This window comes from Agelaius tricolor, unplaced genomic scaffold (genome assembly GCF_023055355.1).
Source record: "Agelaius tricolor isolate 1412-34295 unplaced genomic scaffold, bAgeTri1.0.p SCAF_3, whole genome shotgun sequence".
NCBI classification, from domain to species: domain Eukaryota; kingdom Metazoa; phylum Chordata; class Aves; order Passeriformes; family Icteridae; genus Agelaius; species Agelaius tricolor.
This window is the reverse complement of record NW_027269263.1, coordinates 8,959,042-8,979,743: the sequence shown is the minus strand read 5'-3', so window position 1 is coordinate 8,979,743 and position 20,702 is coordinate 8,959,042. Positions and strand designations below refer to the sequence as shown.

The window sequence follows — 20,702 nt, the reverse complement described above, 5'->3', positions numbered from 1 at the left end:
GTGCGTGCTCGCAATCCAAAGCGCAGCGAGCAGGCAGGGCTCAGGCTGCAGCGTGGGTGTCCTTGCTGCAGGCTCAGCCTAGGAGGGGAGTGGGCTGGAGATCAGACCTGACTTGGCATTGCCCCACAGGGCTGGAAGTTCCTCTGCCCTGCCCAAGCAATGGGGCTGTGACACAGCAGCTCTTTGCACCCTGGTGGGGCTGTGGTGGTGACCTCGAGCCGTGCCCTTTGTGGCTGGCAGTCTCACTGTGTTTGTGCAGCCTGTGCTGCTCTCCTGGGCACTGTGGTCAGAGTGTGCCCGTGGGCTCAGCCTGCTGGGCCAGCCTGAAACGGCTGCCTGCAGAATCTGACCCCAGGATACCCCCTTGCACCAGCAGACAGCCTTTGTAGTGCTGAAATCGCAGCAATTGCAGGCTGTGTATCTCTGTAGCAAAAATGCAGGTCGGTGTGAATGTGTGTGTGCCTTTTCCCCTCCCATGGCGTCTGCAGGCAAAAAAGCCTTTTTGAGTTAGCTGTCTGTATTTCTGGTGTTACAAAGCCTTTGTCCACCTTACCTTCTCTGTGCTAATATGTGAGGCTTTTCTGCTTACCTTAGTAGTGAAGAATTTTTCAGGGGAGAATATATATGATTTTCAGGCAATATACATTCTCCTCAGGCTGTCATCTAATCCACCTCTTTCATAATTTTATCTTCAGCGTATTTTCTTACAAGTCATCCTGTGGTTTTGTCATCCTGTGGTTTTTGTAGCTGAAGGAGAAGCTAGAGTTCTTGCCTTAAACTGGGAACATATTGTTCTGCAGAATAAAAACTTGTTACAAGTCCAGGATTACAAAAAAAAAGGCACAACGGTACTTTAAGAATAAAAAAAAAAAAATTGAGGGACTCTATGAGGTCTGTAGGTGGTGGCAAGTGCTTTGCTAATTTGGACAATATGTTATCACCCAAGGATGTTAAGCTGGATCATTATTTTTGGTTACCAGATTTTCTTTTGCTTAGTGTGTGGCAAAATACTCTCAAAGCATACGCACGTTACATGGGTTTGTTTATTTATGTCAGCAGTAGATGTATTTACAGTAGTTGTATTGTTCTAGCTAATATTCTGTGGGATGTTGTAAAAAACAAGAAAGATTCAATATGAGACATAAGTATTCTACTTTTTTAGTGAATTTTCTCTTAAGAATGAAAATAGATCATGATAGTCTGTCTTCCATTAATATAAATGCAGATTAATGCAATCAAATGGGTTACTTTTTCCATAGACAAGTTGCAAACACAATGGAGCACAGTCCTGAAATATTGCAGTTTCATTAAAACAGATTTTTTATCGTTCATTTTCAGGGATATTATATATTTTGCACACCTTCTTTAGATTGATCAATTTGAATTCATTTAAGACACTAACAATTGAGTATAGTGACAGGTTTATTTAGATAAATGAATACGAATTTTCTTCAATTATGAAAATGGAAGACAGTAAAAATAGTAAAAATTTTAAAAAAGAAATCTGCTTACTATTCTGTGGAATGTACCAGCTGACTGCCTTGTGCTAAACTCTCAGTTGGCAGGTTTGAAGCTTTTTTTAATAATGGGACTAAAACCAAAACAAGATGACCTTGCCATATTCCCTGTGCTTCCCTTTTGTGTAGTAAGTCATATACATATCCCCTTATTAATTTATCCGTTAGTTTTCCATCCATTTGCATATATGAAAAAAATTGAGTCAGGACCAAAATGATGAATTTAATTTAAAAATATTAAATCACGAAATGGTAACAAATTTTGGAGAATAAAACATTGATGAAAACATGTTTCATGGCTGTCCAGATCTTTTTTGGGGTTGGGATTTGCTTTTCCAGCCATCCTTTCTAGACTCTACGTTTGTCACGTATGGACAATATTAGAAAGGTGAAGTTATGAGTTAATGCCATGGTTCTCCTGGCTGAGGTTCAAAGCTTTGTGTGAGTGGTAGAAACAGTGTGTAATAGAGCTTCTGCTAAGCAATTCTCTAAAATGTTGTGGTTTTTTTTCTTTCTTCCAGGGTTTTTGGGAAAGCCACACAAAACTCATAAGAGAGTATGGACCTGTTTGTGGGTAAGCCTAGCAGTGCTGTCAGCTTTCTTCTTTCTGGCTCTTGCTCTTTGAGTTTGTTGGGTGGGAGAGGAGAAAATACCAAGATAAGATATTCATCGTAAATGCAGAGTGCTGTGTTTCAGTTTGGGGGACAGAGGTGGAGGTGGTTTGATTACATGCAGAAAAAACTCTTGGTTTATTTTAGTTCAGCATTTGGGATTGCACTTCATTTTTCTCTCTCTTATTTTAATTATGTACTTAAAGTTTAGTCCTTTTCAGAACTGTACAAAGCTACCAGCCTTCAATATTCTCTTTTCATCTGCATATTCTTTATGCTTTCACTGAACAGTGGAAATAATAATTTGTCATCTTAAAATCCCCTCAGTTTATGAAATAGTAAGAATTTGGTTCAGCTGTTGCTATCTATATTTATGCAAAATTCCTAAACTTAAAATACAATGAAGTAGAGATTAGAAATGAGGCATTCCTCTCTCTATAGCTCAGCTGTGCTCTCTTAGCAGTTTGTTAGAAGTAAAGAGGGTTTAAGCATAATATCCCTTCATAGAAGCCCTTCCACATTTCCATGAATGTCATTTCTGTTCCAAGAACTACTTACTTTCCAGTTGTCATCATTTTAAGTGGAAATGTAGTTGTCCCCTGGTATCTCCTATTGTTGTGTTCAGTTGGTGTTTGTAGCATAACTATTATTTCAATATATATGTATCTGGCAATATCCACAAATTATGAAAATGTCTTTTTTTTCTTCTTCCCATGGTCTGCAAGGAGTTTAAGATACCTGTAAGAGGGCACATATGAATGTCTGTGTGTATACATATTTGATTACAAAAGATACCAATGAGCTCTGTATGCTCTCCCAGCAAAAAAGCTCTAGCAGAAAGAAGTCAGGCTCAGGCATTTGATGCTTCATTCACAGCCACCTTGTGGCATTTATGCTCAGCCCTAAGGACAAAGTGCTGCAAGAAGTGATGGAAATAATGAATTCCAAGGGTTAGGTACTTGTCTAGAAGGAAATAATGCAGTGTCTTTGCTGGCCAAGAATGGGAAAAGATATTCATTAATGCTGCGGCAATTTGTATGTTGTGTAACAAATGGAAAGTGACTGAGGCTTATTATCTCTGTGACCTTTGGTGTGATGCCCTTAAATGACAATAATGTAAGAACACTGGCATTTATTCCTCAGTATACTTCCCTCCTTATTAATATCATGCTTATTTTTTTCTCTAAGCTGAATTTGAGACAAGTTGCTATTTAGTCATCTGTCTGCTCACTCAGCCAGGCAAGGCTATGTAATTGGAGAAAGAGATGTATAATTACAGTGTGTGAGCAGATAGGAAGTTTCATTTCTTCAGTCTACTTCCTGGCTGTTAGGGAATGAAACCTCTGTGAGACTTGCACGGACTGCAAAGCTGGATGATGGTGGTCGTGGTCAGCCAGGATGGTTCTGGCTCTTTGGGATTCTCTCGGTAGGAAGAGTGAGCATAGGTAAATTTCATTTATTGCATTGCATGGAAAACTCAATTTGTGAGGGAACTAGGAGGCTGGCAGAGAAAAAAAAAAGCTGTTTTTTCATGTCTCCCAGGAAAACAAAGCTGGATGCAAACAATGCTGTGTTTGAGGTAAGGTCTATTTGTAGTTGAAGGAAGATGTTTTGAAACCTGGCTTGCAAGCTGCTGTTCAATAGGTGGGGCATGTGTCAGGGGGTATTTATCACAGTCCTGTCAATTAAAGAAATTCTTTCTCCTTCCCTATGAGTCTTCAGTGTGATTCTTTCTATGGTTCTTTGAAACAGGCAAATAAATGGTAGGTGTGTTTAGGTGTATATTCCCAGAAAAGTATTGGATCTGGCAGATGGAAGAAGATGTGGCATTTTTCTTTTCCCAGATTGAAAACTGCTTTCCAATAAGCATAAAGAGCAATGATCTTTATTTCTACAGTGGTGAAGTGAGTTGAATACAAATCTTTGGAACTGAAGCCTTTTTTTCTTCCTAAGGTCACTTGAATAGTCTGAATGATACCATCACAACTGTTTTCTTTTGTGTGTGAATTGGTTTCCTTGACAACAGGATGTCAAATCAACTTTTCAGCTTTAATCAAGTCAAAACAATATATCCCTTCCATTCCAAAAGGCCTCAAGTCGGAGAGAATTATTTCAAATAAGGCTTTTGTAGGTCACAAAAGCTTTTTTTTCCCTTTGCTCCTGTGTGCAAATCCAAAGGAGAGGTGATGGTACTGATATTTTATAAAGACAGACAATGCAAATAGTCATCAGTTGTGAGTTTGTGCTGTGAAAACTGTTTTCATACAGAGGTGGCCTAAGATGGAGGCCAAGGCAGAAACAAACAGCTCTGGTTTGGTGCAAAAGCAGAGAATGAAGCATATCTATTCAACAGGGTAATCCAAGCCACTGATGTGACTTTTGAAGAGGTCCTGCAACAGTGGAAATCTTTGATTTAGCTATGATTTGGAGTACCTTCTATAAAAATGCTTCCTCTAAAGTATGTGTGCTATTTCTCCTAGCAAAAATGAAGTTGAAAGGAATCCTATTTGGAAAACAGTGTACTAATACTTAAGATGTGCCTTGAATATTCCCCTATTCACATAAGAGTTCTGTAGGAGAGTAGCTGTTTGCTGTGGAAGTGATTTACACCACTCATTTTTTGGATGAATATTAATGCTATGTTACTTTATTCTCACCTCCATCATATCCAGTGTTCCATTTCACTTGTAGGTTAATTGCTTCTGATTGGAAATAGGTGATAAAAGCAGACAGAGAAATAAAGAGGGACAACATATTTTATGGAATTGGAAAAGCAACTTCTACAATGTGAGGGTGAGTTAGTTTTCCTTTCTGTATGCACCTAATATGCCTTTGACTGCTCTGCTGCAATTGCATCATTATGGCTTTACAGAACTGATTTGGAGTAAAAGAAATCTGCCAAAATAAGTAATATATTCTTGGCTCAACAACATACTACTAGTGATTCTAGAAAATATGACACAGCCCCAAGTGGGCAGTTGATTGCTCTGAGATGAAGGAGCTTATTCTGCCTTTGACTGTAGCAGTGCATTTGGACATGGGGAAGGATGTAAAGAGGTCATAACGTAGACCTCGCTGTGTATAACCAAAGAGTGAGAACAGATTAAAATTCAGTGCCATTTGTGGGATGACACTCTTCCGTCATGTTGTTTTGCATCTGAAATAGCTTGCAGCAGGTCAAACCCTATTCTTACTCTGCCTTGGACATTCAACTTCAACCTGCTGTGAGAAGTCTGAAGATGTCTGTAGTAGAAGCTCTGGTTTGTCACTGTGGGGGCTTGGTGCTTTCCCCTTTTGTGGATGGAAGAGGGACATGCATTTCTGGGATCTGGGCATTTGGAATTTTACTCAAAGCCTTTTTGTTCCTTCTGCTGTCATCAAATACCTTGGGACAAACCTAAGGTGGATAGAGCAGGATCTCCTCCTGCAGGGAACTGCTGATGTCTTCATCATGGGCCGAGTTTAACTGAAGAAACAATGTCTTTATTGCTATTTGAATGTCACAAAGTTTTTAAGCAATCTATTTCTAGCCTCTCTGCTTTCTGTGGAAAAAGTGATTCCAGGAAAAGTATTCTCATCTTTGTTTCTGAAGGCTCATGGAAAGAAATACCTCAGTTTTATGAAAAAATCATATCCTGTTTGATTTCCCTCTTTTGCAATGGGGGGGGGGGGGTCTACTAGACTTACTACCTCTCGTGTGGTACTTCCTTTTTTTTGATATTTTAAAGAATTGACTTTTTATATTTCAGCTAGAAGAAATCATACCTGTACAATGATAGGGAAAAGTAAGCTTCCTGTTGCTGTTTTATAGCTCCTCATAATATCTGTTACCCATGTAACCTGATTGGGAATTTTGGTAGCCTCACTTGCCTGGATTTTTGTGTTCTTAAAGAGCAGTATATTTTTTGGCTAATGTCAGGTCTTTCGTATTTCATCAAGATTTATTTCCTTCTCACTGCTTTCTCCTTTATGTGTTGTGATAAGGTTCTTTGACTCTATAAGATTGTTGACCAGCCCCAGAATTGCTGATGTGGGTTACAGTTATCTCTTTCTTCCATTAACTACCTACAAATTGTACAGTACAGCAGAACTCCTAACTTTGAGTACATGAGTAATCCCATTAAAGTCAATGGTATTGCTCAACATGCTTCAAGTTAACCAGAAGTCTGTCTACCTTGCTGAATCAGGGCTATAAAAAACAATTGCATTTGTGCCTTAAAAATTTTTTAGTGCTGTTGGTACACATAAACTCCAAGTTCTATTGTACCTGGAAGAAGTTAATGGGGAGAAAAATATTTCTTCTCCACCCTCTCTTTGCATGTAGATGATTTTGTTGCTCTTCTGCGAAATGTGTTAGCCATTCCCTCTGAATTGGAAAATATTATTGCATGAATGGGCAGAGCAATAGGACAATCTTAATGTTTTCAAGTTAAACTTTCAGGAGCCTTTCTTTTAATCACTATGAGAATTTGTAAATAGTAACCTATTTTTTTTAATTGTTTATAAAAAAAGAACTGAAACCCAGCAATACTCCTGGCAGAAACTCCAGGGCAGAATTCATGGTACAATGCTACATCTCCATCTGAATTCCCACAGTTCAACATAATTAGGTATTGGTTATATTTGGCTCCAGTGGTTAAATCGAGCTGCTGGAACAAGTCTTTGGAGTTACTTTTGGGTATATATCATCACCAGTTTCTCCTCTTGTCTCTAGAGTTAATTGTTCCTGAAAACAGAGCCTTCTGTGGGACTGATGCCTACAGACATGCCCAAAAGGTGGCATACCACACTGTTCTGAGAGCTGGAGTCTGTGCCACTGTCACAGGTGGAATTGTTTTTGTGGCTGCCTGATCACTACTGGAGTATTTTACATTCTGCATACACAGATCTGTGGGCTGCAGATTGTTGGCAAAGTTTACAGTAAATTATTTGGCCAGTTTAATTCTGGCATGTTTCAAATGTACTTAGGTCTCTGGAACACTGCAAATTGATACCTAATGTACTAGTATTGTCAAAGGTATTTATTGATGAGTACCTCACAGCCACAGACAAATCTGCTGTGTGGACTGTGACCTCCCACGAGAACCATGCAACTCGAGCTTGTGTACTCTGTGATGGTTCTTGATTTGGTACTGTAGCCTCTGGCTGCCCTGGGAAGGTCCAGGGACATTTGTGTTCTAGGTATTCACAGACAGATCTCAAAAGCCCATCAAAATGTTGCAGTTCCAGCCCTCAGTGCAGCCAAAGCCATTAGAATAGAAACCTTTGGTGAAGTGGTAGTTTCTTCTGTGTGCAAAGCTCTCCCACTCCTCTCTGAGGCTCCAGACACTGCCCTGGGGTGGCTGAGCTGCAGATGTGTGCTCACTGTTGTGCTTTTCCCCAAGTTTCTCCATCCAATCTCTGTGACTCTACTGCAGCTGTTTAAGCCAATGTAAGTCAAAGACCTGATGTAATCTTTTACACCTCTGGAAAGAGTGTGAAATCCAACCATATGAGACAGGCAGCATTTCATGTGCTCTTGGCAAGGCAACAAAGGACACTGCCTGTCACCTGCACCACGTTCCTGATGCTTTTTTCTGTGCTCATGGCATGTACAAACTGCTGTGACCATAGCTCCACGAATGATTGCTTAGAGGAACATCTCCTGCTTGGAATTGCTTCACTGGCAGATTTGGTCAGACATGGAACAGCTCTGAGAGACTGGCCAAAACTCTGTCAGCTCCTAAGACTGACAATGGAAGCAGGAGCAGGCCCTTGTACCATATCTAAGCTTCTGAGGAACCTGATTAAATCTTGGTCTGCTTCTGTGGGTGTGCATATAGCAACCTTGGCTAGGAGAAGATTTCACCTCCATTTCCTCCTGCAGAAGTGTTTCCTTTTGGTTCCTTGCATGCTGGTACTGTGCAGCATTTAGCTGTTGAAACATAGTCCTGGTGAGCTTCATCCTAGGAGTATTTGAAAAGTGAAGTTTCTTTTGAAAATGTGCTGCCTGAGGAGTATTTTACAGCTAATATATAGCACGGGTGATCTTTGATCTCTGCTGCCTGCTCCTTTGCTAATTAATGGTTAAAATGATAGTTTTAAAGGGAATGAAACTGCTGAACAGATTGCTTCTTCTTATCATGTTACACCTGCATACCACAATGTGTCATCCTCATTCAAGGAAGGGGGAGGAAATATTCTGAGTTACAAAAACTTGTTCCTTAGACACAATTTCACATTACCACCTTCATTATCTACTGGAACCTGTATTTGTTCAACATTTTAACAAGCAGTTTTACACAACATTTTGTGTAAAGCTTTACACCTTTACACAAGGTGTAAAGTCCCTTGTAATTTCCCCCCCACCCTTTTCCACCATTTGGAAATAAGCAGGTGGAGAGCTTCTAAAAGACTGAAAAATCTGAGGCATTATTTCAATATATAAGTCCTAGAAAGTATGGGAAAACAGCAGTGTTGAAGATTTTGCTGTGCATATTAAATGCTTTCATTAGAATTTCCTACAGCACTTCAGAAGTATTGATGCAAACCTAAAGCAGATACATGCAATATGCAACGTTCAGCAGCTATTAATGGTCTCTGACTTCACTTGCTATGTATCTGATTATGAACTGGTGTTCCTAGTGCCATGCATGGTAATTTTTTAATGCATTTCTTGAATAATTTCCCCTCACTATACGTAGCGGGAGGCAAATGCATCATGCCTCCCAGTATGTTTGCATGTGTGTTTGTCCCCTTTCATGGCAGTCTTCGAAGCAGATCAATTTTAACACTCGGTTCAGGAATTTCTCCTGCTTGACTTGGTCACTTTACAGGAGAGTCAAATTACTCCCTCTCCAGGTCACTCCCTAATGCCAGTTTCCCTTCTTTCTGGCAGCCCAAAGAAATCCAAAAGCAGCTTGTTACTGTGTTGTGACTGTGCCACGAGAAGCACTGAGCAAAAGGGATTTCCCTTTTCCACAGATGCTACGCTGGGTCTGGAGAAGGATGCAGATCAGCAGGCTGTGTTGGATGTTCCTGCTGTTGGCAAGCCCAGCACAGGCCAGAGCATCCATGGCTCTGTCCCTTTCTCATGCCACCAGCTAGGAGCCCCAGGAGGCAGGTGCTGGTTAGAGCCTCTCTGCTCATTCTGGGGAGCCCTTAGACAAGACCTCATGGGGCCTCTGTCCCTTAGGCTGCCAAAGCATTGCAGAGGAATGGGTTTGGGATGTCTGTTTCTTAAAAGTACTAGTATTTTCCTTTATGAAGATGACTACACTTAGCCAGGTATCTACAGAGGTGCTTCCCATCAAGTGCTGCCTTCAATGTTGTTGTTCAATTGCTGCCACCACTTTGTGGGGGTTTGTTCTGGTTTTGGTTTTTTCCATCCATGACCTTGATTTGTAGGCTCTGTTTTTCATACTTCCTTCCCTTACCCCCTAAATATTTGCTCTGGGTTTTTCTTTCTCTTACCTCTCTCTGTTATCTTTAGCTCTATGCTATCTTTCCTCTGTGTTCTGATTTTTATTCCTCCCTGTTTTTCTTATCCACGTTGAATTGAAAACAGTAACATGACCTGACAATTTTAACATTATTCCAAGATTTTTTATGTAATTCCATAAATCTCTTCATTACTTTTTTATTGTTTTGTCATATATAGGTTTTAGTTTTTCCCTCTAACTTATTAGTCTGGGGATCAATTTTAGTTTACTGCATTTTATTAGTAGAAAGGGGAGCAAAATGTTTCCTTTTTCTATGTTGGTTTGGCACCATCCTAAAACTACCTTTTTTCTCTGTTTGAGTACCTTGTTTCCTGGAGAGTCTTCTTTATGTCAGGCCTGCTGGCACCCTGAACTGGGTATGATTTCATCAGGAAATAGGCAAAAGTATACCCCACTGCAGAGGAGGAAGTTTTTTTAAGCTGTTAGTATGTTCATTCTTTTTTTACTGTCTTGGGGAACATGGGATGAGCTGAGCCACCATTACCCTGGGGATTGTGAATCTTTCTCTCCCTCCAGTAAATTTAGTGGCAAAACCTGAAGGCTGTTCTTGAAGGAGGATTTGTTTTAGTCATACCAATAAAATTCTACAAGTATAATTAAAAAGCTGTTGTAATGTCAAAGAAACCTCCCTTGCAGAGACACAGCAGCTCTGCAAAGACAGTCACTGCATCAGGGAAAAGACTGACCATGTCCTCCAGCAATTATTGGGGTACATTTGCATGGGAGTTTTTTCTAGTCCAACTTTATTAAGATTAAAATCTTGTCTTATACCAGAATCTCCTCTCTGCCCCATGCAAACAAGCCTGAGAAAGGTGGTCTGAACCTTCAAGCTCTTGTTTACTTCAGTGTAGCTTCATTTCAGGCACAGAGTCATGACTATTTGAAGATCTTGACCCAATGTTTAGGTCTTTCTCATGTTCTACAACTTCAGTTTTTTTGAATAAAATTAGGTTTTGTACAGCAAATCTGAAGGCATACCCAGACCTCTTAAAGTAGTTTACAGAAAAAGGAGTGAGTTGGGAGCAATGTTCTGACTCTGTAAGGTCTAGCAGCAGACGTTTTATCACTCAGCAATAATCCAAGCTTTTCTGTCAATGTTGGAATCTATTTTATTGAAAAAAGATCTTGGCAAGGACACTGGGGATTTGCTGCAGAGTCTTTCAAAGTGAGAGGATCTTGGTTCTTTGGGACCTTTTATTGTATGGAACATCTTATGAAATACTTTGTGTGGAGGGCCAAAGTAAAATGTTACCAAAGCAGCCTAACAATTTTATATGTTCACCAGCTGGCCATTTAGGCCAATAGGAAATAAGCTATGTTTGGGGCAGAAAGTAGGTCTCCAAGTGCAGTACAGAGACAAATGTTAAAGTAGGTCAGATGGTAATGTGACATCACATGGAAAGGCATTAGTTTTTCAATATTAAATTCCATTAAAGTAATTTAAATTTTTATTTTTGAAATAGAGATGTATGTTACAAAATGTGAAGATTAATATTTGAAATACCTAAACTTATTCTTACTACAGACCCATATTTTCTCCTGTTTTACTGGCATTTTATTTGTTTTCATCCTCTAACTAATACCATTGGATTTTCATCAGTAGTGAAGAACAGAAGTCTGTGAAATTTTAATTCTGGTAATTTCTTTAGCAAAATATTTCCACAACTACACAATTGGTAAGCCTTGGAGCAGATCCCACTGTGTTTATAGCTGCCCATGGGACTGCTCTGGGCATTGCACTCAGGGTATTTCCCAGTCTTTGCCTCTTCTGGGCTTGCCATTTTGGATATTGGATTTCTGCAGGCAGCTGTACTCACACTTCCAGAGGCTGGCACCTCTGAAATCCATGGGCTGTCCCTGCTGCTGCCAGAGGAGTGGAAGCAGCAGATGACACTGAGGTCAGAGGACGAGGGGTGTTGCTGGCAGTACTGACCCTGCCATGCGGGCAGCATTGCCTGTATACTGGGAGATCTCTGCTGGATTTAAAAGGCTCCAGGTGAGAAGAGCATAATCAATAATTGCAGATATTAAAAGTGGTGCCTTCTTGTGTTTTCCTACTTTTCCCCCTTCCTTCTTTGCCTACAGGACACAAAGCATCTGAATCCCCCAGACGATTGCTCATGCATTTACATTTTCATTTGCTTGGTTTATAGCAGGATTGTTCCAGCTTTTGGGAGGGGCAGCTATCAAAGATGTACAGGCACTGCCATTGTGTTTTATTGTTTCAGTCTATTTTTCCCTGTGAATGTAGGTGGGAGTTTTTCAGTGGGTTGGTTTTGTGCTTTTTGCTTTTTTTTTCTTCTAGGAATTTATAACCCTTTTATTGTCAGTCTTCAATCATTCTTGATAGATCAATATATTTACTTCAATGATGGCTCATCCTACAGTTGTGCTTGTATTTTTTTTTTTTTTGTGCTTTGTTTATAGGGGTTATGAATAGATTCAGGGGGTTGTATCTCTGCTGTACCTCTGTCATTGCATGAGGATCAAGTTGCTTGAAATTGGCCCAATACATTTATATTTAGAAAGAACATGAGATGTTTACATTGGTCTGTCTTCAAATCTACTGTTTTCCCCCCTTTTTCTAAGTAAACTTTGAGCAATTAAAAATGCTGGGTTTTTTTTCAGAACTGTTCTCAGAAATCTTAATCATAACTAGTGGTGTTTCATGTGCATTGAACTGTTTGGAGACAAGGGTTCTGGGAAACTGCTCTAGCACACTCCAGAGATCAGAGGGTTTGGGAAGTAGCATAGCAAGGCAGAATGGTGACATGGACTCAAAAATGAAGCAGGGACATGGGAATCCTGTAGTCTCCAGCCAAGCAGCTATAACTGAGGCAGAGAGAAGAAATTCTTGAGTCTGCTTCTCACTCATGTCCCCAGGCAGCCAGATGTGGGCCTGGGACAGCTGTTCAGTGCAGCTGTGAAGAGAGCTCACACATGTGCAGAGCAGTGTCAGTGTGATTTTCTGAGCTCTAGCTGGGGGTCAGTACAAGGAGTGGGTGAACAGGACTCACCAACGAGGTGAAAGGATTTGGCTGTGGCAGAGAGGGCTACAGGTGCTATTCCATCCCCATGGATTTGGGTCGTTTCACTATATGGTGATGTATAGGCCATTTTTTATGCGATTGCCCCCTTTCTCCCACCACAAAGAAGGGAGCAGCAAAGGACGTGTGTTTGTTACAACTGATGATATGTAGAACATGGCAAATGGAAAATAGGTCAACTAGGCAGTGCACTCACTAGTATTACGGTTTGAAACATGATCTGTATCTCATGACTACACATTAAATATGGGGGAAAAAATCCCTGAACCTGCATGGATTTTAGTGAGGTTTTAATAATTTAAACCAGGTGAGCATATTAGATGTTTGTGGGATGTAATCCCCATAGTTGCCTTACCAGACCCATATACACCCTGGGGTTTGGTACATTCATTCTTAGGCTGAATAATTTGCCATTTTATGAAAGCTGTGACTCAACTACCTCTCAGCAGCACGTTGTCCATTTGTAACACAGATTTTCCTGGAAGTCATTACTTTGGAGTGCCATTGTCAGCTGTACACATCACTCCTGCTCTTCTTGTCCTTTGTGGTAGAGATTTGCTCGTTGTTGTTAGTGAGGATGTTACTGCTGATACACAAGCTATCAGGATTTTGTTATTTTCTTTCTATCTCTGTTGAATTGCAGTTCCCTTTGTCTTCTGTGTGGTGCACTGAAAGAGGTTAGGAAATTTATCACGGTTATTTTTAATGGGTTTTTCAAGTCCTGCACGACACAGATTGAATTGATTCAGGAAAATTTCCTGGAGCTGTAGCATTGTTCTATTAAAAATAATTTTATCATTGCAATTTTTCTGTAAGAAAATACATCTATTTTTCTCCTTCTATCCTATAACAAAACCCTGCTTTCTAATGTTTCTGTGTGGTCAGATATTAGCCATTTCCCTAGATAATTTAGGTTGGCCATGTGTACTGCTAGCATTTTTATTGTAAAGAATTCTGCTAGTGGTTTCGTGATAAATGCATCAAGCATTGGGAAATTACTTTTATTAGTGTACATTTAATAATGCATTAACAAAATAAATGGGTTTGTGTGTGTGTTTATCTTGAGAATGTATAGAAAAAGTACATGCTGCTATAGGTAAAAAATTAATCTTTCCCGTGTGCATTTTGTATGCTGTAGCATAAAAAAGTCTATTCCCAAGAGCTCAGTAGGTGGTTACTATCTTTTTTTCCTTTGTTTAGACATATTTTTTTTAGGCAGATTGTGCAAGAAAAGTGAGTCCCAGTGACTGTCCCCTCATGGCTGGTCTGACAAGCCTTTCCTTCCCTGAGTAGGGCTGTCCCATGTTGGCTGGGATCTGTGTCTTTATTGCACACAAACCAAATGAATGAGTGGCTCGTGCCTTCCCACTTATGCAACCCTATTTCACTTGCTTAAACTTCAGATATTTTCAGGTTAGTAACCATGACCAAGTCAAAGTGTCACTTCTTATTCTTCAAGATGGTCTGTTGCATGTGTAGTTACATGAAATTCAGTTTGGCTGACTCATTCCATCACGCTATGTTCATGATACAAAAAAACCAAAACAAAAAACAGTCTATTGAGTCCTATCTATTATTGAAGAATTAAAATATTCTAATATCAAGACAGTATTATTTCAGAAATGCATGCATCTGCATTAACATAAGCAGAGCAAAGGTATTAAGAGGGGATGGTGTACTATATAATGTAACTCTCTCATTGATTTAAGATCAAAATGCCAGTAAGAAGGAGTAGACTGAAAGAAAATTATTTACATGTTTATTTCAGATACATTCAAAAATAAAATATTGTTTTGTCCACCACTGCTGATCCTATTTACAGGAGGCAGATGAGCTGTCTTTCCTATAAAGAAATGAAAGATAAAGTGCAGAATTAGAACAAACAGAAACAGCCTACTGATTTTGAATGTCTCTGTTTTGAATGCTGCTTTTGAAGATATGTATGAGGACAGGTCTTTTTCTGAGAGCCTTTTCTTTCCTCCAGGGCTAAAATGGCTAAGTTTTCTCACAAAACTGGAGAAGTGAAGAACTCCAGTCACACTTGAGTTCTGGCCATGATAAGTAAAGCATACATGAGAAGAAGCTTGCAGAAAGGCAGAGTTATGGATGGCTTTTCTGTGTACCCTGATGTCAGGTCTTGGGGAGGAAAAATAACACAAAGTCACTTTTATCATGATTAGAATGGCTTTGAGAGGCATCAGTCAGATCACATCACATGGGTTTTGTTTTAGTCACCCTGGAATGTTTGCTTATATGAAGTTTAGTGATGGGTGTGTAACTATAAACTTTATTACACTTCTGCTTTTATTATAGTCAACCTGCTTTATCACCTGCTGTTTCTTGTGATGTTGTAGTATCACAAATCATATTTAAATCCTTTGACCACCTTCCCTTTTCATTTTCTCTGTATAGTCGCACATATTCTCTCCTCTTGCCTTCTGTCCCCAAATTTTTCTTGCATCCTGCACTGTGACACACACATGGCCCCCTCTTTTCTGGGACACAGGATCCTCCTTGGCTCCATGGATGTGTGTTCAGATAGGTCCCCCATACTTTGCTAGAAAGCAGCCCTGCATTGCATTCCCCTCCTCCCCATGTTCTCTCAGCCATATTATTCGATGTAGCATCACAGTCATATCCCTCATCTTCTGCAAGTGTGCTGCTCTGTCTCCATTTATCTTGTATGAAATGGCTTTAGCCCTGTCGGGGTAAGGCTGCCTGTTGTTTCCCAGAAATTGCTTACCTGTCTGTCAAAGGAAGCTAACTAGAAATCAGGATAAGCATTCAGCAGAACCCTATCCCTTCACTTACTTAGACTAAGTAACATTTGTCTACTTACCGTCCTTAGCCATCTTGTAAGTTTTTTCTTTTCATTTCACTGTAAAAATAGGTAGCACTGTTGAATATAAATAATAGGCTCATACAAGTCCATACAAATGAACACTGTGTTCACAGTAGCAAGTAAAGTTTGGAGACACAGACAGTTTGCTATCTTCCAGAGGTAGCCTTCCCTAGAAATAATAATCCACTGTTCTGGAAAAAGTAACCTCATGGTTTTTCCCTCAAGGTGTGGCAAAGGAGTACTTTAGTAGTGAATGAGGTGCAAAGAGATGAGGCCATTCTCACGCTGAATCTCGACAAGCCCCAGAAAGGCCAGGCACAGAAATATGCTGAAACCCACAGGAAACAAACGCCTGCTGCACCGCCACATGAGGCCAGTCAGGCAGAGCGCGCTTTAGCGAGCGCAGACAAAACAAGCTCTGGTGAAAATACCACAGTCTAAACAGAAGTAACAAAACACAGACTAATACAGCCCAACTTGATGGGAAGCACCATGGGAAAAGAATTAGAAACATTGTTCTGGCACTCTTGCAGAGGTGAAGAGCTGTGACGACTTTGAGCGTCACCCGGTCACAACAGCACCACGCACCCACGCAGGAGGAGTGACTGGCTTCTTATTAATATTACAGTACTTCTCATTTCCAGTAGCATCCTGTAAAAGCAGTGCCTTATTTACAGCCTTCACTTGGCATTAATGAAGTGGAATACTGATGTAGCTAATCAGCGCTAGCGGTGTGATGCGAGCATGCGGAGCGGCAGCGGCAATCATCTTAGCCCAGTTGGCAGGATAAAAATAACCCCTGCCAGCACTGGGAAGAGGCAGCTCCCTGGCTGTGGAGGAGCACAGCCCACAACCCTGTGGCTCTGCCCTGCCCTGGAACCCAGCTTCTGCTGCAGCCTACCTGAACAGAGAAAATAAACAATTGCTATTCCTGTCCATCCCTTTTGCTGCTTCTCTCCCCAGCCCCTGAATGTGGGCTTAAGTTTTTGTATTTGTGCTTAGGTCTAGACCCAGATTGCCTCCAAAAACCAAATGGATATAGATTGCTGAATATGCTTGTATAATTCAGAGATTTTTTTTTTTCCCTCTTTGTGGCACTTTGTGAGCTTAATTTAATCTCTGTCATTTCTTATATGTGGGTAAATGTCATCTACTTCATTTCATGAATGAATTAACACAGCCATACAGAGCCTGTGTCTCCTGCGCTGCTCACTTGGTCGAGGGAAGGGATTAGTAAATGTGTGTCTCACCCTCATGTTGCTAAACCCTGAGGTTAGAGATGCTCAGAAACAGATTTTATTTGCACCCTGGTATAAGTTACTTGAAATTTTCTACCAACTCTGTACATTATAATGACCTCAATCAGCCCTCCTTCTCTTCGTTGTCAACTTTAAATATATTACTTTCATACCACAAGTCTCTTACTACACCTGACGAGGGAGGAACTCCTTTAAAGATAGCTGTGCTTTTAGTGGTGGGGAGAAGATAAATAATCCCAGAATCTTCTTCCTTCTTTTTGATACTTCTTTAAGCATGTCAGAAGGCAGAGGCCTTCTGGCAAGGTGTGAGTTTGAGATAGCACTGAGGTTCTTGGTATGTAGAAGATAGCATTTTAAATCCCAGGTGTGTGGACAAAGAGTTAGGTGCATAACTGTACAGAGCAGCGCAGGAAGTATGTGTGAGCAAGTTTTTTATGTTACATGGTATTTTTAATGCTCCCAGGAATTAAATTAATAGTCCTATGTGCTTCTTTTAATGCTTTCACAACATAGAAAGAAATCTAGTTCATTAAAAAAGGAAATGAATAACAATTTATTCGTAAATAGAAATGAGTGTCGCCATGCCTCTTTTTTTCATGAATTTACACAATGGGTTGGATTAGTCTCTGGATGAGGTGTGTGTCTTGGTACAGCTGTGCTTTGAAACTTTTCACTGTGCCTGAGACTTCTCAGTGCTACTGTGGCTTCATTTTCACATGCAGTAATTTCACCTGTTTCTAGGGTGTTGTGTTTTTGGGGTGGTTTTTTTGGTTTCTCTTCTCTTAAATGTTAATGGGTGTTTTGTGGTTCTCTAATCTGGAGCTACTCAACTTGTGAGTGCTTTATAAGAATAGTCCAGGAAAGCACCTTGCTGACTAGAGTTACAGCCTAGGATGCAGAACAAATGGCACAGGAGTTAGTTCCCAACCTTCCCAAAGACAGCTGGCATGCAATTTCCAGGTGTACATAGCAGCTGAGAAGCTCTGTTCCCACAGGGTGTCAACAGGAAAAAAAAAAGATGATTGCTGGCAATTCCCATCTCCTCCATACCTGACTGTCCCCCAGATGGAAAATGGAAGATGTTATTTGTTTTCCCTGCTGTCACATTAGGTTATTTAAGTTGTAGGCTTTACAGACCTAGAAAAAGATTTCTATGTATGAATATTTCCTGTCAAATTAGGATAGGGGGCTCTTGGAGACCTTTAGCTGCTAATAATACAAACAATACTCATGGTACTAGACAAATTTGTCCCACTCCTTTCCTTTCCTCTCAGCCCAAGCTAACCCTTTCTGTGCAGATTGTGTTTGGGTTTTGCAGCTGTTCATTATATATTGCTTAGTCCTACCACATCTGAATTGCCTTCGAGCACTGAAAGGGGACAGTGCTATGACAAATCAATTTGCTGGCCTCTGAAATACTTAAGTAAATAAGGCAGGGCTTCAGGCCTGTTTTAAACAAGCATTGTGCTATTTGTTTTTATGTTTCTCTGCCTGCAATGGAAGGGTGTCTCTAAACAAAAGAGGCAGAGTGATTGAGGAACTTCTTTTAAGGAAAAATTGCCTAAGGAAATCAGCTTTTTCCCACTGTATCTCTGTGTCTTTGTACACCTCTCCTTCTCCCCCCACTGCCTTTTTTTTGTCTTTATTCTTTGCTCTTCCTAGAAGAAAATAGCAGTAATAAAATATTCTATTTTCATATGGCTCTACAGGTGATCTTTGTGTACTTAACCAGACCACAGCATAGAAAACAAAGCCTTGCTTATTGCCTAACAGCATATATATGTTTTATGATGGGGGCTGATAATAGATAGGAAGATCAAAGTCTTCTGTGAATTGGCAGCAGCACTGTAAACAAGGTGAAAGGGTTGCAGGTGTTTCCCACATGGATGTTATACAAAAACATATGGCCCTTTGCCATGAGGCACTGTGTGTGCTCTCCACTTTTCCTGTGCAACAAGGCCACGTTGCTGTGAGCTTTGCTCAGGAGCTGGGAGATGCTGTGGGCAGCAGATGACCATGCTATGTGGCCAGAATGGTCTTGGGAGCATGGAAATGCTGATGCTGAATTGGTCTTTCAAATGAAAAGCAGCTGATTCTGATCTGAGAACAGAAATCTGCATTCTAGGGGTCTCTGTCAAACTTGGGGAAGGAATATGATCGCTGCAGTGTTTCAGGAGAGACTGGGCAGTCCAATGTGCCCCTTGTCTCATCACTCCTACTTCAGCTGAGAGCTGGGCTTGGCAGGCATCTCTTACCTCCATGGGTTATCTTCTGTGGCCCTGGCCATGGCAGGCACTGGGTGTGGGGTTGAGACACCCAGGCCACACCTCTGCAGAGAGCAATGGTGGTGCATGAGCAGACCTGAAGGTATCATTGCTGGATTGCTGTTTATTCTTGTGGATAAAAGAAAAAGATGTGTTTAGTGAATGACTAAATCATTGTAAAGAGGACTGCAACATCTGAGTGAACCCTGAACAAAAGGTAGTGACCTCTGTCTGTCTCATGAATTGCCTTAAGAGGGGTGCTTGTCTGCTCTGAGGAGTGAAACTGCTGCAGCTGGGTGTGCAGGGTGTTTGTAGCCTCTTCAGTTATTGAAACACTTCTGATGAAGTTTGGCTTATTTTGTTCAGTACCCTGTGATATAACCACCTCCTTGACGTGCAAGCCCTTTGGCAAATGTTACTTTTTTCACAGCTTCTGGGAATAGACCCATGCCCTCTGCTGAATGCTTGTGTCAGCCCTTTTGCCAGGCCATCCTGGGGATGATGTGGCACGAGGCTGCTGGCTTGTGCACCAGCAGCCTGCTGGGACAATGGCTCCTCATCCATGTTTTCATCTGCTGGAGCAAGCTCACACTGTACTTGTGCTGTTTATGTACTGGTATCAGGTCTTTCCTGCCTCACCTTCCAAAGGAGCTAAAGTTACTTGACTAAAATGCTAAGTTCTTTTACTGTTCTGGAGGGCTGCAGTTTTAACTGAAATATAATAGAAATTGCCCCAACAGCATAACTTACTTAACCAATGCCTCATTTACACAGGAAAATTTGCTTCCATGTGTGGGTCATGAAATTTATTTTTGCTGGTGTGGCAGAGTTACAACTGATTTCCATGAGGACAGAGTTGCATCTCCCCACAGATGTCATGCTACATGCATGAATTCTTGCTTCTCTGCAGGAGCAGGCTAGGTATTCCCAAGTATTTGCTTTGCACCCTAAAAGCCCTAGATAAAAATATTATAAAGTCTTGGGTCAAGCAGTGTGGTGGTACTGTAGCTAAAGGTAGGACTTCAGTGTGTGAATGAACCCTGTGGAAAGATTAACCTAGGAAAAGTTAATAAAAAGTGCTGTCCTAAATTATTCATGAATCCATTTGCAATGTACCTGCCCAGAGGCTTTTGTTTTTCTCAAACTCTTATTTATTAAAATCTGACAAGAATATCAGGTTTTGTTCAATAATAAATCTAAGTCTACGTGGGACTAGTGATATCCTCATCCAGTAATACAGAATCAAAATGAAGTTACATGGCAGGGGTGAATTTGTTATTTACTTGGGAAGAATAGATTATTGTTCAGGAGGATTTTATCTTTTACTTGCTATTTTGAAACAAGTGAAAAAAACCCCAAAACACCTAGTTGGGAGATAGCCTCTTGTTTTGTGATTGAGGCCTTGATCCTGCAAAGGATTTAAAATATATTAAAACGCAGTTAAGCATCTTTCTGGCAGCTTTTCAGGTTCCAAGCCTGTGCTTGCTGAATGAAATAGCTCAGGTGATTTTGTTTTGCAGTTAGTTCTACTTGTCTTTTTTCCTTAACTTCAGGGAAAGACCATGGAATTAATGTCTTTGGCTTATGGATTTTGACTTCCAAAGTATGCCCATGCACAGCCTCATCTTTTTATGTCCCAGAAAAGGTTAGAAAGATTGTATACAGAAAGTAGGAGAATGGA

The 20,702-nt window shown here is 40.5% G+C and overlaps 1 protein-coding gene across 2 annotated transcripts in view; it reads left to right on the top strand.

Moving 5' to 3' along the window:
* The window catches only part of TBXAS1 (thromboxane A synthase 1), a 232,264-nt gene that overhangs the window by 78,139 nt on the left and 133,423 nt on the right, over nt 1-20,702 (top strand). Inside the window, exon 3 of one of the 2 annotated variants that reach the window (XM_071422377.1) lies at nt 2,039-2,091. In XM_071422377.1, the coding sequence (XP_071278478.1) occupies nt 2,039-2,091 (53 nt within the window). Of the gene's footprint in view, nt 1-2,038; nt 2,092-4,836; nt 4,922-20,702 lie in introns of those variants that run through there. The other variant, XM_071422378.1, reaches the window with a different exon arrangement.